General features: G+C 32.8%; 1 protein-coding gene across 1 annotated transcript; it reads right to left on the bottom strand.

The window, feature by feature from the left end:
- Window positions 1-9,093: 9,093 nt before the first annotated feature.
- Window positions 9,094-13,068, bottom strand: LOC112792633 (receptor-like kinase TMK4). Its single transcript, XM_025835949.3, has 2 exons — window positions 10,637-13,068; window positions 9,094-10,021 (listed from the first exon to the last, which is right to left on the bottom strand). Exons 1-2 carry the CDS (start codon window positions 12,894-12,896, stop codon window positions 9,510-9,512), a joined length of 2,772 nt encoding a protein of 923 aa, XP_025691734.1. The 5' UTR covers window positions 12,897-13,068; the 3' UTR covers window positions 9,094-9,509.
- Window positions 13,069-17,405: the final 4,337 nt, after the last annotated feature.

Here is a 17,405-nt window from a genome sequence, read left to right as displayed (position 1 = left end):
GGCGAGTGTTTGCACTTTTCATTTTTGATATTAGGTTGATAATGTTATTTTTTCGGATTATGGCTCACTGGAGTGTTAATCTCAAATATGGTATCAGTTAATTTAGAATGCAAAAATTTCGATTTCTAAGAGGTACGAAAACCAAACTCTCTCATTTTAGTTTCTTCTAACACCAAAAATTATAATATTAGAGTATATCACTCATCTCACTTCCATACAAGAAAAATAAGCGAGTGGATTATATGTGAAATTGAAGTGTAGCTATCAAATTGGTATGCAAGTGCGTAGCATAACATGCTGTACCAATGTACATCATCCCACGTTTGTGGCACTCTTTTTTATCTTTCTTTTTTTCTCTCATCTTTTAAGTCCTGACTTTTTGCTTTTATTGTTATCATAAAGTGATAAGTGGGGCTGCATTATATTGTGCATGGCCTTTCCCAAAAGAAAAGCCAGTGTTGGTGCTGAGAAAATTCTTAGAGTAGCTATCGCTATCACCAACCACCAGAATTGAGGATGCGTAACGCTCAAGAGAGTGAACTGATAGTAAGCTACTAAAGCTACAATAATAGAAACTATAGCTAGAATTTAGCTCAAATTAGGGAATTCGAATCTTCTGCATTTATTTAAACTAAACGAGTGAATTGATCAATTAACCGGGTTAGTAATATATGCAGTTGGCTATTATAAACTACATTTGCCAACTTTTTTTTGAGGCCCACTTTCACTTTAGACTTTACCAATTTTTTTTCACCCATGTCATTTTCGCTTCGTTTGGTCCTTTTGGAATCTTTCATTCCAATAATGGAATACGTGATTCACAGCTGGACACGGTTTACTACATTCTCTTTGATTTGTTTCGTCTTTCTTAAATTCCGTTTTTATATTGTTGTTAACTACTAATAGAAACGCGCGAAAACTTTAGGCAGAGTAAGAAAATTAATTAAATTACATCTCCAATCAAACCCATTCTTCAATTCCATAGCAACATATAGTTATTTATTGGTGGTGGTGTTTATGTTAAAACTGATTTAAATTGAATTGCAAACACTTTTAGGCAGAGCTAGATAAAATATTAGAGAGATCAAAAAATATTTATACAATAAACTAAGACTAAAATAAAATTTTAAGGATGACTAAACTAAAATTTACATATAATTTACATGTAAAAAATTAAAATTAAAATTAAGAGGTCATCGCCCCTTTCTTATCACCTAGCTCCGCCCCTACACTCCTACCTATTGTGTATCAAAAAGTGGGGTGTCACTGCCTTGTCGATGCAACAATTTCAGCATTATTATTTGTCAACTTTAATTAAGGTGATGAGCTTAATGTCCAACAATTGCAGCTCTTCTTACGCATGTTATGCCATCCTTCAATTAATTTTGGCTGCTCATGACTCATGACGTTGATATTGAGCATTGGCATGAAAAAATAAAAGTATTTATTAGATCATGTTTAGTATAAAGATACGATACAAATATAAAGATAAAAGACATGGGATAACATATTAATAAACCAAACACACACTAATATTATATGAAAGTCTCAAACCAAATAATGTTATGTAGATGTCTTCATTGTTAATTCTATATAAATCGAATTACATGGGGTACTAAATTTAAGTGTAAATCGAATTCAATAAATTTGAATTAACCACTGTAATATTAAATCGAATCAATTTGATTTGAATTAGTAGAGAACAACTTAAATCGAAGTATATTGATTCGATTTATCAATGAAATACGAAGGCACCTAATAATTCAAATGGAATAAATTCGAATTACCCCACCATAATAATTTGAATGAAGCAAATTCGAATTATGAGTTGAACGTGCATAGTAGTAAATTAATATATCAATTTAAATTCACTTGTTTCGAATTACATTTTACAAACCAACCCCACCCAAAACAAAAAATTAAGAGAAACTAAGGAGATTTATACTACAATATTCAAACTGCAATCATAAAAAACAACCCAAATCTATCGGTTGGACGGAATCACCTATATTACTGATAGCGTACATGAAGAGGTTATTGAATGAAATTTAATTTATTTTGTTTAAGAAATAAAGAATTGTTAGTGATCTTAAATCGCTTAGAACTTGATTATTAGAATTATTAGAATATTTAAATTTTAAATAGTAGTTAGAGTATTGATTTAGGAGTAGTAGTGTGTTAGAACATTAAAATCACAAATGCATGTTGGATGAAGGATAACCACAAATAGTAATCGTTTCAAATGCATGTTAACCAGTAGTGATAACAGGTTTTATTAAAATTTGTAAGTTTTAATTGTTAGAAGTTTAAGGAGGTTAAAAATTTTGTTGGAGATTAATTTAATTTAATTTAATTTAATTTAGGTTTCAAGTGTTGGATTAACTAGGCAGCAGAAGATTAGCAAAAATTTAATATAATTTAAATTATTTAGAAAATTGAATTATAAATCTTCACGCTTAAAACGGCATCCTCTTTATCTTGAAATTGCTGACTAACTTAAAACTCAGTTAGAGCTCCTGTATCTTGTGTATTTCTGACTTCAAATCCAACAGGTACTCCCGGTAATCCTTGCTGTGTCACGGCATCCAAATATAAAGTTGAAAAGTGTGAGGGTACTGTTGAGTTCCTAAGCTAGATGCTCCACCATCCCCAGCTGAAATATTTTTCGCTATGTCATCATCACTATTGTCAGCAATCGTGGCGGACTCTACATCATCATCATCATCATCTTGCAGGATACCCTCGAGACTATTCGGTGCTCCACCCTCTTCGGTAGGGCTGGCAATGGGTAGAGTAGGATAGGATTTGCCCTACCCGCGAGTTGAAAATTTTATTAAAACTCTATCCTATCTTACTCGCAGGTTGAGAATCTCTCAACCCTAACTCTACCCACTCCCTAAAGTTCTAAACCCTACCCTGTCCTACCCTACTCGCAGAAATATCAAATTTTTTTAAAGTAAATATAAAATTCAATCATTTCAAATTTTATACATATTAATAACATAAAAAAATAACAAATTAATGTTCTAAATTACTAAATTAACTAACTAGTTTAGTGGTTGTTCACTTATTATAAGTCATTACATAAGAGAGGTTGTGAGTTCAACTTTTATTTCCTTCACTATATACCTAATTTTTATAAAAAAATGTGTACGGGTATGCCTGCAGGTAGGGTAGGGTACGGGTTTATGACGAAGAAATCGTACTTCACACCATCACGCAACATGGAAATTGAATGTTTGAGAAAAACGCGAATTTTTATCGGTAATTTTTATTCCAAATTGCGATTTTTTTTAATCGACCCTCTATAGTGCACCAAAACTAAAAAACTATCATTACTAGCCATTATGAGTCTCACTATGATAAGGAATTCACGTTTAGCTTGTATCTATATACTTTAGTATCAGAGTAAATCAAATTAATTCAACTCAATTTATAGGTCACTACATACTAAATCGAACTTAGTGAATTCGATTTACCACTAGCCACCATTGAGTATAAATCGAATTTGTTACATTCAATTTACTAGGAACTTGTAAATCGAATTAAATTCATTTGATTTAGTAGTTTACCAAATAATTTGAATCATATTGAGATTCGATTTAGTCCTACAGTTACTCATTCGAGTTTAGTAAATTCGATTTATGTTTAAATGTAGTGAACCGTACTAATTCGAATCATATTGATTCGATTTAGTACTATCATAGATAATTCGAATTTAATAAATTCGATTTATATAAATCTATGAATGATAATATGCACGCAACGTTATTTATTTTAGGAGATTCATGTAATATTGATATGTGTTTAATTTATATAAATGTTTTACCCTTAATAATACATGTACAAATTTTTTTATTTGTCACAACTTTAACAAGTAAAGAGTAAAAATTCCAAAGTAATCGGTTATTATTCAATTTATTATGTAATGAATTAGCAATAATAAGGTGAGTTATACTTTATTGAGTTTGAAAAATTAAATTAAAATTAATATGATGAACAAATATTATTAAAAATATTTTTAATAATTTATTAAAATATTTTCAATTATTTATTTGATGTATTTTATTAGTGTGCACAAAAATAAAATTCAGCATCATAATAAATTGATCCAAAAATTAGTGGCTAAACCTTGAAATTAAGGAAGAAAAGATAAGTCTATGAGCCAAACTTGATGAATTAAAAGGAAGAGAATCAAAGTGGCCCAAAACCTTCAAGATCCCACACGGTGATCACAAAATCAAAAGGTCTCACTTTGCAAAGTTATCATTTTTGATAACTGGAACTTAAAATTCAATTTGATTTAATTTTTTGGAAAGCTTCCAGCGAAAGCTATTCTCTTTTCTCTCTCATCTCTCTTACTTCAGTCAAATCATTCATTTATCCAAGAAGAAGAAAGAAGGAAATGAAATGCTCAGAGGTTAGATTATGGATGAGGACAAAAAGATTTTTGCCAAATCAAAGCAAAATAAAGAAAGCTACAATCCAATAGCTAGTCCTCTCGGTCAAGCACCACAAAAAAATTGTTTCCTCCTTTGTGCTTCACTGAGGATCAAAGAAGAAAGCTTGAAAGTCTCATGCATGGAAGAAGTAACAATGAAGAACGTGAAGTCTACATGGGTCAGAACTATATCAACGCTCAAAATCAAAACTTGTGGCCAAAGTCAAGTTCAATGGTCAATATTGAAGAAGTTTAAAGAAAAAGGATAAGAAAGAAGAGGTGAACATGCATGCAACAGCCTCGGTCCTCTCCCTCCTCTCTGAAGAAGCCGCTGCTACTCTAATGTTGGAGAAGAAAAAAAGTGTGAGGGTTGAACAAGATTTAACCTTAGAAGCTTCACTCTTCTATATTAAGGGTGAACGGTCGAGGGTTGAAAACAAGGAGAGTAAGTGTTATGTCCCAGCTTCCCACAATGTGCATATTGCACCTTCCTATCTTGTCTCCTTCCTCCTTGATTCCTTCCTCCTCTACCTCTTCCTTTCCCTTTGTTTGTTCCAGATTCCACAAAGTTCAAAGAAGGAGTAAAATGATTCATGATCTATGCGGAGATCCATTCATTTTGGAATTGTCTTTCTTGTTGGATAAGCATCGCAAATACATCGTTCAAGCTAGGAAAATGATTCATCATCATCACTTGTGATCTTACACCTAAATATTGATCATTTAACCCTATTAAAAACAGGGTTATTTGATCTTCAGACCTATGACTCCTTATCACTCCTAATCCACAGTTACAGGTTACGTCACATTGGCACACTGGAATGCTTCTGAAATTATCAAGCTCTTCCTGAATTGTCTTCAATCTTGTGTAGTATGAAGTTACATCAAGATCACCTTTGAAGCTCAGCCACTCTGTATAACTATCACTCTGGTGGTATTGGTGCTCTAACTCATTTCAAATATCACTGGCAACGTTGTTCCATATTACCGATTGAGAGATGCTTGACTGCAAAAAAAGATTAAATCAAGCCAATACGTATGTATTACATCTTTTCCAAGATTCAAACAAGCTATCGCTCTTCTATTTGGTTATCGTATCCACAAAGTCGAATTTGTTCTTTGATTCCAATGCTGATACTATTGTTCTTCTTCAAGCTCCATAATTCTTTCCGTTCAAGATCATGTTCATAATTGATACTCGAAGATCTCAGAAGGATGAAGATAGTAAGGGTTTGAAGAATGTTATTCTTCTGCCGGATTCAAAAATGAGGTAGGAATCGGATTGTTACCTCGACTCAATTGAGTTTGTAGTGCAATGATTTGATTAAAGAAGTAAGCGAAGCTCTATAGATAGGGGTGGCAAACAGGCTAGCCCGCCCCGCCCCGCCCCGCCTATTGAGGCGGTCCTCAATTCCTCCCCTGTCCTACTTAATAGCGGGTTGGCGAGCTAAGCCTGCCAATTCTTTTTTTTATTAACTTTTTTTATTTTTTTATGAATAAACTATTAAATATTAAACAATATTTATAATTTCACAATCATTTCAAAAAATTTATAATTTCTAAATTCATAAACATTAAAGTATTTATAATTCTAAATATGTAATAAACATAATCATCAACTAAGTATTTTGAAACAAAATAGTAAGCCCAACATTGTAAAAATAAAATAAGCATTATCCAAAACATATAATTAAACATTTTCAAGTTTCTAATCAATCAAATATAAAACATAATCCAAATTATAACTTAGAACATCTTCAATTAAAAAAAAAACGCCGGGCCCACCGAAGAAGCCTGCCCCGCCCCGCCGAAACCCGTCAAAGCCTGTAGATTAGGCGGTGCGCGTTAGGCTGCTTTTTAATTATAGCGGTTTTAAATTTCCAGCCCGGCTCGCCTTTTTGGCGAATTACACAAGCCGGCCTGATAGGTTTTAGCCTGTTTGCCACCCCTATATGCAGATCGATGATTGCTGCATTAGGTGAATCTTGATTGCTATGATTAGGTTCTGCCATTGATACTCCAAATTAGTGCTAGATATGCACGATTCATGCACTAAAATCTCTGAGTTGTAGTGAGAAACAATGATCAAGCCATTCTTCTCTCTCAACTCTTTTCTCAAATCGCACGCTACTTCTTAGAGTCTATGCTCACCACACCATGATAAATAGTGTAGTGTTTGTAGCAAGAGGGTGTAAAGTGTTGTAACAGAAAATAGGAGAGTGAAAGAAAGGAAGTTTAGATGCATTAAATGGCAAAACTCGACTATACTATGAGAGCTATTGGCTTCTAACTAAGTAATAATTACTAACAGAAATTGACTCATATTAACAACTAACAGAAAAGATTCCACTCCTAACTACTAGTAACTCCCTTCTTCCTACAATTAGCATGTTGTTAGTTCAAGTTGGTTAGCTAATTTTCTTATAACTTAGGTAACATTATGTATCCTTCCTATAAAAAAGGAATACAAAATACACTAATTCAGTATTTCTAAAAATAATGTTTGTATTTATATCTCATCCGTAAAATATGATTTTGTGTCTCCATGTTCCTATTTTTAGGGATGGAACCTTGTGTATGGGACGGAGACAATAGTTTCCTATATTGATAACTTTTGAATTTAATTATTCAGTTGGTTTCTATATTTTTACAAAATTTACAATTATATCCTTTTTTTCTAGTTGGGTCCTACACTGCTTTTAATTTAGTAATTAGGTTCTTTTATGGCAAAAATATTAAAATTGGCAAAATATTTCTATCAAAAACTAGTAGTCAAAAGTCTCAAAGATCTAGTTAGATTTTTATTTTTTTAATTATGAAAAAATATTCAATTAATTTTAACACTTTTTATACTAGAAATGACCTAACTACAAAATAAAAAACAGTATAAAAACTCAATTAAAAAAAATTAAAAATTAATTATAAATTTAATAAAATTATAAAGATCAATAAAATAATTAAACCTAACTTTTATATAGAAAATTCTTTATTTTATAGTTGAACTCCTCTAATTTTTTGTTCCCTCTTCTCAAGCTATATTCTTCATGTTGCTCCCTCCAAATTAAAGCACTATCTCCACCTGTGTTTGTTTGTCCCGTAACCGTAAATAAACGCAACCAACAAACAAGTGTCCTTGTTCTCAAAAGAATGTGCTTCTAAATTGGAAAGATTTAAGAACCACTGCCAACTTAGGCACTACCGCACTACTATATATCTTGTTGGTTTAGTGATATGGATACGTAAATTAAATCTCTATAAACTATGTTAACTGTTAAGCCTAAATCTGATATGCTACACTATTTCCCTATATTGTTGGGCGGTCAATGCTTCTAAATAGGAAAAGAAAAATCAAATGTCTACCCTCTCTTCAGCCACAAATTAAGCAACAAAGCGGCAATCAAGCTAAATATATTCATGTTAATCATCAACACTTTTTGTTCTGTTTTCCTTTCAGCATCAAACTGCATTTCAATTCTCCCTATGATTGGGGGGCGTCGTTATTAATTTAAAGTATAATTAGCCATCATCAATATTTTTAATAGTACGAGATGATATCTAATGGTGTAGAATTATTCATTTTTCTTTTGATGGTTAAATGCTGGCCAAATTTCAATAAAAGTGCTGGTCCCGTAAACTTTTTCATGATAGAATTCCTTGTATCTTTGCTTTGGGTGAAGCCAGCAAAACAAAAAAACAAAACAAAACTTAATTAGCACGTCAAGACCATAAATTGTAATGAGCGAAAAATGGTTAGGCTAGTCGACCTAGTCTGTCTTCAAGAGTGGGGTGTCATGTTTTTGTTTAACTACTAAGAATAATGTATACTGCAACTGCCAATTGGAATTTAGAAGATTGATCATATATTTTGGAACATGTCCACATAGATTAATTTAAATTTTATTTCAAACCTGCCCGGTAGCGTGTACATAAAGAAATGCATATATGGTGTTCACGTTCTTGGAAAAATTAGCAGCCATTAATAATAATTAAGTGACCAACTAATTCTAATAATAGGGATTTTGATTTCTTATATTTTGAACTAGTGAATTTGGCCATAATTTGACAAGAGCTAAAGAACACATCTCTAGAATGTGGTTTGCAAGTTGCCTAACCAGTAAGCAGAGAATAAATAATATTAGAAAATAATGAGCAAGACATGTGCATTGTTAGGAAAGTTATCATTATACTAAGATTTTATAGCGGCTCCAGCTTTGATACATACATGCTCTCACGTATCTTATATGTACAACGTTCATGTGAGATCAGATCAATATCCTCACTACCAAAAAAGAACATTCAACATTCACAAACTAACGTATTTAAATGCAATAATTGTGCATTTTAGGTTACAAAAGTGTTTTTCATTCTCATACGCACCACACCGACATACTCTTAAGATGTGTTGAAAACATTTTAAAATGTTGCATGAACCCATGCTGTTACATTACATAGATGTTACAGATTCCCACAAGGTGGTCTCGTTAGACTAGCAGCAAAATTATTCTCCTCATATGAATGACTGATGATTAGATTTTTGTGTAACATACTCAATTATGAAGTAGGTAAAACATCTATATTGTAATAACTTCTACCCAAATAATGATTTCGAAGCAGAATTTGAAACGAAAAACTGAACATGCTACTACAACACATTGAACCTCACAAATACTAGCTGACCAATAAATAAATAAATAAATAATAAATAAGACCTTACATATATGGTCAAAGAGAGACCAAGTTTAATGTCTAGTAGATACTCACTGGATACAATTACCTGCGCGAGAGACACACTTCCAATTCAAAATTAGAAGAGAGGGAGAAAGAATATAATACAATTGACATTTCTGACAAACTCGAGGACCTTCCCTTTCCACAGAAAGAACATGCTTCCGACCTCTAACCCAAACCGTCATATAATCTTTAGCTCAACAGAATGATACCTTTTAAAGTAAACAAATATGGTGACATGCAACTCATCATGCTGCTAAATCAGACAGCTTAACAGCCTAAGCTTTTTCCGCGGTGTTATTTCCCACAACCAAGATGGTAGCTGATCAATCGTTTTACATCACCGGCAATCCATTGAATCGAAGGAATCTGCAAAGCCAGAAGGTTTAGAGGGAATGCTTGATTGGGTTTGTGAGTATGACATATCAAACATTGTAGAAGTGCCTTCATTGGCTTGCCATCTTTGCAGAGCTTGAGGAAGACTCATCTGAAGGTCAATGCCACCATTGTCTTCTTCAGCATTCCTGGTTGGTTTCCATTGCTCGACAAGTGGAACCAAGACATTCACTGCATGCCCCATATCCGGCCTTTGGTATGGTTCACGGGCTGTGCAATGGCCCGCCAGCTCGGCCACTTTATATATGCTCTCCATGGTTTCCTCATCGGGTTCAAGAGTTTGATCGATTGCCTTTGGTATGTTTTCCTTGTTAATAAGTACCCTTCGGAACCATGTAACCAAGTGAGACCTTTCATCAGGCAAAGTATCATCCAATGCCCTTCTACCGGTGATAAGTTCCATCAAAACTACTCCAAATGCATAAACATCCACTTTGGTTGTCACTCTTCCAGTAGCTGGCAAGAATCAAGATTGCATTAGTTACAATTGATGCAACAAATCACATTCAATGTAACAGTTATCAAGAACATATATCTCTCTTAAAATTAAACAAACCAAGAACCTAAAGAAAAAAATGTTTACCACATTTTACAATGCCCCATTTTTCGTGGCAGTTAAATGCATAGAATTCAGTATTTGAAATTGGTGAAATTTTCATCGAAAGAAATATGCAGGGAAGATATCTTGTGCAACAGAGACCTACCACCTAAACCCATGACAATATGGCAATCCAAGATTTACTGCACCTAGAGTATTCATCATATTAGATACTTGTAACCATTTATAAGTGGCCGCACAACATATTACACAATGTGCAACCATCCACCACAAAGAATTTTAGGAAAACACACCACATAAAGCCGATTAATAAAACTAATAGAAAAAGAAAGGAACACCTAAATCCGGACTATTAAACATCTAGGGTGCAGACTACAGTTATTTTCCCTTCTTTCCTACTGCCATTGATGCTACTTAATCCTGTCAACAGCAGAACACAGTATTGAAGTAGTAAAACCACCGGCTATGGCTATAAAATTCTATGCACAAGTTAAATTAAAGGCACTCTATACCTGCATACTCAGGAGCAAGATACCCAAATGTTCCAGCCAGCCGTGTCTCGACAGAGTACTTCCCATCCGGTGCAAGCCGAACCAACCCAAAATCTGCAACCTTTGCTCTCATGTCATCACCTAATAGTATGTTTGAGGGTTTTAAATCTCTGTGAATGAAGCTTTGCTGAGCTAAGCTGTGCAAGTATTCCACACCCCGTGCTACATCCAAAGCTATTGCTACCCTTTGTTTCCATGTCAAGGGAGCACACCCAAGTTCACGCCACTCAAAGAGATGCTGAGTTAATGTTCCTTGAGGCATGTACTCATATACCAAAATCCTCTCATTGCCATTGATACAATATCCCAAAAGAGCGACCAGATGTCTATGCCTAACTTTACTAAGAACTGCAATCTCAGCTTGGAACTCATTCATTCCTTTGTTTCCCATTGCCACAGATTCCATCCTCTTGACAGCAATTTTTGTTCCATCAGGCAACTCCCCTTTATAAACAACACCAAATCCTCCTCTACCTAAAATGTTCTCTTCACTGAAATTATTGGTTACTTGCCGAAGAACATGGATTGAAATCAAGGCATTTCCACCATCAAAACCATTAAGATCACTCCTATCACCACTGCTCTGGCTTTGCAAATCACTTGGCACACCACCATATCCATTGGAATTGGAAACACTTGCCGTATCAAGTTTAAAGTTTCCTTTTCCATTCTGAGGAATACCAACCCTTCCAAACTTCCGGTGCCGATTTCTGACATAACACTTCCAGGATACAAAGACCACCACAAAAACAAAAAGTAAAACAAAAACCACTATACCAGCAATCCAACCCGGCGGCAAGGAACTACCTTTCCTCGGTTCAACCGGACTTGCACTCGGACCAGACCCGTCAGAAGGACTAGTTCTGCTCCCTCCTCCACCTCCCCCAGGACCAGGATTCTTCCCAAGCATAGCATTACCAGAAGTTAATAACTTCACCCTTGGAGGGAATTTTGGAACCTCCCCAAACAGATTGTTATTAGAAACATCAAGAGTCTCAAGTTGGGGCAATGTGGTCAAGCTCTCGGGTATAGAACCAGTCAAATTGTTCCCGCTGAGGTACAAGCTCCTCAAATCAGTCAAATTCGCAAATGCAGGTGAAATAATCCCCTGCAAACCCAGATTCTTAAAATTCAAAGTAGTAATCTTCTCCCCTGAACAAACCACAAAACTCCAACCACTGCAAGGATCATTCCCTTTCCACGATTCCGCAAACCGACTCGGATACCCAAAACCCTCAGCAACCTTAAGCAAAACCATCACCTTATCATCACAAGGTCCAGGAGTATCTCTACAAAAACTATTGATCCCATCAAGAGTAACCTGCACACCCTTACCGAACACCGGCACAGGACCCTGCAACTCATTGTTGTCCAAAGATACGTTCTTCAAGCTCGGAAGCGCCATCAATGAGCTCGGAACGACTCCGGTTAGCTTGTTATCCCTAAGCTGCAAATCAAAGAGGCTATCGCATTTCGACAAATCAGGGATCCCACCGGTGAACTGGTTCTTGTGGAGCCACAACTGAGACAACTGCGTCATGTTGGAGAGAACCTCAATTGTCCCCGATAAACCGTTTTGCTGGTTGTTAAGCCACAGGTTGATAATCGAGGAGGAGGCGAGGGACTTGGGCAAGGCTCCGGTGAGGTTGTTGTAGGAGAGGCGAAGGTTCTGGAGACTGGGGAAGGAGTCAAAGATGTCCGGAAGGTCGCCGGTGATTCCGGCGGAACCGAAATCGAGGTCGCTGAGGGTTGATGATTGAGTTAAGTCGGTGGGGAAGGGCCAGGGGGAGAGGGAAGGGTTGTTGAAGAGGCTGAGTTTCTGAAGGCTGGTGAGGCCGGAGAATGCGGCGGAGGGGACGGAGGTGAAGTTGTTGCGGCCGAAGTAGGCAGTTTGGAGGTTAGAGAGGTCGGACAGAGAAGGGAGTGGGCCGGAGAGGGAGTTTTCTTGAAGATATAGGTCAGTGAGCTGAGAGAGGGAGTTTAGATCGGAGGGCAGAGTTCCGGTGAGGGACTTTGAGGAGAGTGTTATTTTGGTGACGCGGTTGGAGGAGTCGCAGGTAATGCCAGTCCATTGGCAGTAAGGGGTATTGGGGGACCAGTCGGTGGGCGGGGAGGTCAGGGATTTCAGGAGTTTGGACATGACGGCTGAGTCATCGGCGGTAACGGCGGCAATGGTGACAGAAAGAAGGAGGAGGGAAAGTAGGGTTTTGGGAAGAGCCATTGGGATTTGGTGAGAGATTAATGAGGTTGGTTGGTTGGTTGGTGAGTGTAACTGAGAAGCGAGAAGTGAGAAGGAAGGAGAAGGAAGTAGATGACAGACAGACACTCCCTTCACTGAGAGACAGAGAGGGAAAGCGTTTGCGTCCTCTATGCTACGTGCTACCCACAACTTACGCCCTCGGTTAACTTTTTATTATTTTTGCAAAATTTTCACGGTTTCTTTGTGTTACCTGTATCACATTTTAATTTTAAAGTGGTAGATTAATGTAAAATTTCATTCGTAACGTATACAAGGACTCAAAGTGTTGCTTTGGATTAACTTTTCGAGTTAAAAATGTCTTTTTTTTTTAATAAAACATTTTTATTTAATTTTAAATTTATTTAAATACATCTTTTTTAAAAAATATTGTTATTTAAAAAAATTATTTGGCTTTTTAGTTAATAGTATTTTGCTTTAAACAAAAAATAAAAGAAGTTTTTAATATTAAATTTTTTTAAAATTTATTAAAATGTAAAATAACTTTTATCTTTTAAAAAATATTTTTTAAAAAATAATAAAAATAATTATTTTTTAAAAATAAATCTAAATAGATCCTAATTAGTGTTTGGTTGGACGTCATTAAAATAATAAAAAAATTAATAAAAAATATTTTTTATTTTTTAATGTATTTAACTAATTTTTAATAGTAAAAATAAAAACACTAAAAAAAATTTTAAAAATATTATTTTTGAGAAGTTACGATATATATTTTTCTAATCGATTTTTTCTTAAAAAAATATTTTTTACATAATAAATAAACAAAAAAGATATTTATCTTATTGTAACCTAAACATAATTTACATGGCCTGGTCCGTCCCAGAGTTAATCACTTTGGGATTAATTTAGTCCAAGTTTTATTTTATCTTGATAAGACCCGATGTTTTAATAAATGATTCGACTAATTTATTAAATCAGATTCGGATCACCCAGACTCCACCTATTGAACCTGCATAAAAAAAAATATTTTGTTCTTATGAGATTTTAAATATGTACTTTAGTGTGTAATTAACTTAATTATTATTATGAGACTTTAAATTATTATTAGATTCTAATTATTATGTGAATGTTGCAATCTTACGGAATAATTATTTTCAAAAATTTAGAAATTTAAAAGATGTAGGATCTAAATTTTGGTGATGTTGTGATGCACTATAAAAGGTATATGTCTTTTAAATTAATTCCAGTTTTACTGTTTTATTTTTAATCAAACTTGTTGAATAAAAAATAAATCAAAGAACTATAAAATTAAAATTTATAGACACATTCAAATTCAAATATAGATATTAATTTTTTTAATAACAAGTAAGTTTTTTTTTTAAAATAAATATCATTCTAATTTTTTGGCTTAAAGTTTATCAATACCCAGATTTTACTGGGTCTAGGGTCGGATAATGGTCTTAAAAATAGACCTAGTCATTGTTTATGGTTGAATCCGGGTCAATGCGAACCCAACTTCACCCAGCCTCATGCTCACCTCTATTTTGTAGCATTATGTATTTTTTTGTTTTATTTTTTTATTTTATTTTTATTTTTGTTTGGAGAGTAAAATAAAAAGAATTATGAATATGTGAAATAAGAAGGAGAAGATCAACAGAAAAGGAAGAAAAAGATAATGACGACAAAGAAGAAGAGAATGAAAAATTTTGAGTTATCCATAATTTATTAGAAAATACCGAAATTTTTTAATCGTGACACGAAAAATTTTTTAATTTTGACAGCAAAATTTCTTATTAATCATAACACAAATTCTTGTTAAGAAGAAGAAGAGTTGTGAATTGTGTTTAATTTATTCGAAAAATAACACTAAATTTTTTTTAATAATAACACATAAATTTCTTAATTTTGATATTGAATATCACAAAATACATAAATATTTTTTTAATTCTATATTTTTTTTACTTTTTATTATTCTTTTTTTTTCTATTGATCTTACTTTTTTAGAATAACTGTTTCTCATATTAAATTTGAATAAACATGTCTGTAATGTATTACAATCTTATTAGTTGAATGAATGTAAGTTTGTACTTATTAGATTGAATTCTTTCCAAAAACAAAAATAGTATCGAAATTTGTTTAAAGTGACAACGAAATTTAAATACAATGATATAGAATGCAAAGAGCAAATTGCACACTAAAAGATCAATTTGACTCTATAAAATGAAATAAAATATTACCGAAATTACTTAAAATTGACAATAGAAATCCAGTAACACGACACTAAAAAAATATTGAATCTTTCTAAAAAATATTATATTTTTAATGAATTCAATACTTATTTCGTATACAAAACAATACATCAATTTTCAAAAAATAACGGCATTGTCTTTACTCTAATACCAAAATTTGCAACTAAATGATGTGATAACTAAGAACTTATTTTATAAAGACTTGAGTCGTATATTTACAAATTTTAAAAGAAAAGAGAATAAGTTAAAAAATTTGTAAATAATGCAGCGAAATTAAGCTGAATAAGTGCAAAAATTTGAAAGAAAATGAATAATGACATTTACATATAAGAAGAATATGTCGTATCTGATATATAAAGCATCACATAAATTTTTAAAAAATAATATTGAAATATCTTTACTCTAATACCAAAATTTTTAATTAAATGATGTGATGGAACTAAGTATTTTATGAAGACTTGAGTTGCAAATTTATAAATATTGATAAAAAAATAAGTGAAAAAATTTGTAGATAACGCAACGAAATTAACTAAATTAGGTGTAAAAATTTGAAAGAGAATAAACAGTGTTATTTACGTATAAGATGACAATGACGATAATAATAATAACAATAATAATGATAATAGAAAAAAAAAAGAAGAGAAAGAAGGAAAAAAATTTAAATAAAAAAAAAAGAAGGAAAAGGAGGTGGTGATGATGAAGATAATAACAATAATAAAAGAAAAAAAAAGAGCGAGTGCAAATGTGAAAACACATAATAATTTAGTTATATTTTACTTGGTTATAAAATTTTATTGATAAATTAACATAATTATATTCAGACATGCTGATAAGTATATAATGATGCCTTCTAGTCTATTAAACAATAGTTATTTCATGTTAGTTTATAGTTTTTTTGTTTTTTAAGGGAGATTTACTGGATTAGATACGTATAGATTTTTTAACCTTTTTTTCTTTAATTTGATAAAACATAATCTTTTATCATCCAATATTTTTTTCACATAAAATTTTTAGTCTCATTTAAAAAATATAAAATAAAAATATTATACTTTATTAAATAATTAAAAAATTGAAAAAAAATCTATTCTTTACATTCTCTGTATGTTATAAATTAAAGTAAAGAAACTAAGAAATAAATGTCCATATCTTAGTAAGTATAAGTAAGGAGAAATGCAGTCACTTGCAACTTGTCTGGTTCTTTAACTTTTAAACAACTCAAATGGACAATTACCATTACCCACAAACAATAAAGTAATAAACAAATAGGAATTGAGTAAGTTGCGTCAAAAATTCCTACCGCTACTTAAAAGCAACCTTACCATTATCTGCTCTAAGCCAACTCATTGAGTAATGAGTAATCGCTTTCTCTTACTTGTTCAACTAATTAAGCTTTTAAGATTTATACATCTTAGATGACTCAGCGCGGTACATTATTATTATTACAATGTGAATATACAACTGTTCTATGACGTTATGCGCACCATGTAAATCAAAACCCATTACTATTTACCAACACGTAATTTTAGTAGGATATTATTATCGGCAAATGGCAGGGCCAAGTGGGTTCTGTATGTTTTTGCACTTTTAAGTTTTTTGCTAGAATATTCTGTTGCTTGCCAGTTGCCACTTCCATCTCAGAGTGTCTCCTGGCTAACCAGCTTCTGGAGAGAACCTCAAGTCTATCACTTCACAGCTCCATCTTTCTCTTTGGAACTTTCCTCACTTCCAAATCGTAACTTATTTTATTGTATTTGAATGAAAAAAGAAAATATATTTATATTATTATTTATGTATATTTTTTATTTTTATTAATTATTTTTAATATAAAAAATTAAAGGAAAAAAATGTGTATGCAAAAGTGGTGTATTTAACATTTATCTTTTAAATATATTATTATTCTTACTAGGAGTGTTCGTGGATCGGTTCGGCCTAAAGATCCGGCATGGCTTGAACGGGCTAATTTGGTGTGATTTTATCGGGTCTAGAGTCTCAAAAATAGACTCGGTCATTATTTCGGGTCTGGGTCCAGGTCATGGCTCGGGTCATCCGAACTCGATCCGGTGGCCCGGTCATCATATATAATTAATATTTTGTGTTATTAGTGATGGATGATAGCTATTCTTATGTAGAATTTAAGTATTGTAAACTTTAATATTTTGTGTTATTAGTCATTATAAGACTATAAATTAATATTTTATATTTAAAATGTATAAGACTTTAGACTAATGCATAATATTGTGTTATTTGTATTGATTTAAATATTTGGTGTTATTAGACAATATTA

Source organism: Arachis hypogaea, chromosome 13 (assembly GCF_003086295.3).
Source record: "Arachis hypogaea cultivar Tifrunner chromosome 13, arahy.Tifrunner.gnm2.J5K5, whole genome shotgun sequence".
NCBI classification, from domain to species: Eukaryota; Viridiplantae; Streptophyta; class Magnoliopsida; order Fabales; family Fabaceae; genus Arachis; species Arachis hypogaea.
The sequence above is the reverse complement of the archived record's forward strand: the minus strand, read 5'-3'. Positions and strand labels throughout refer to the sequence as shown.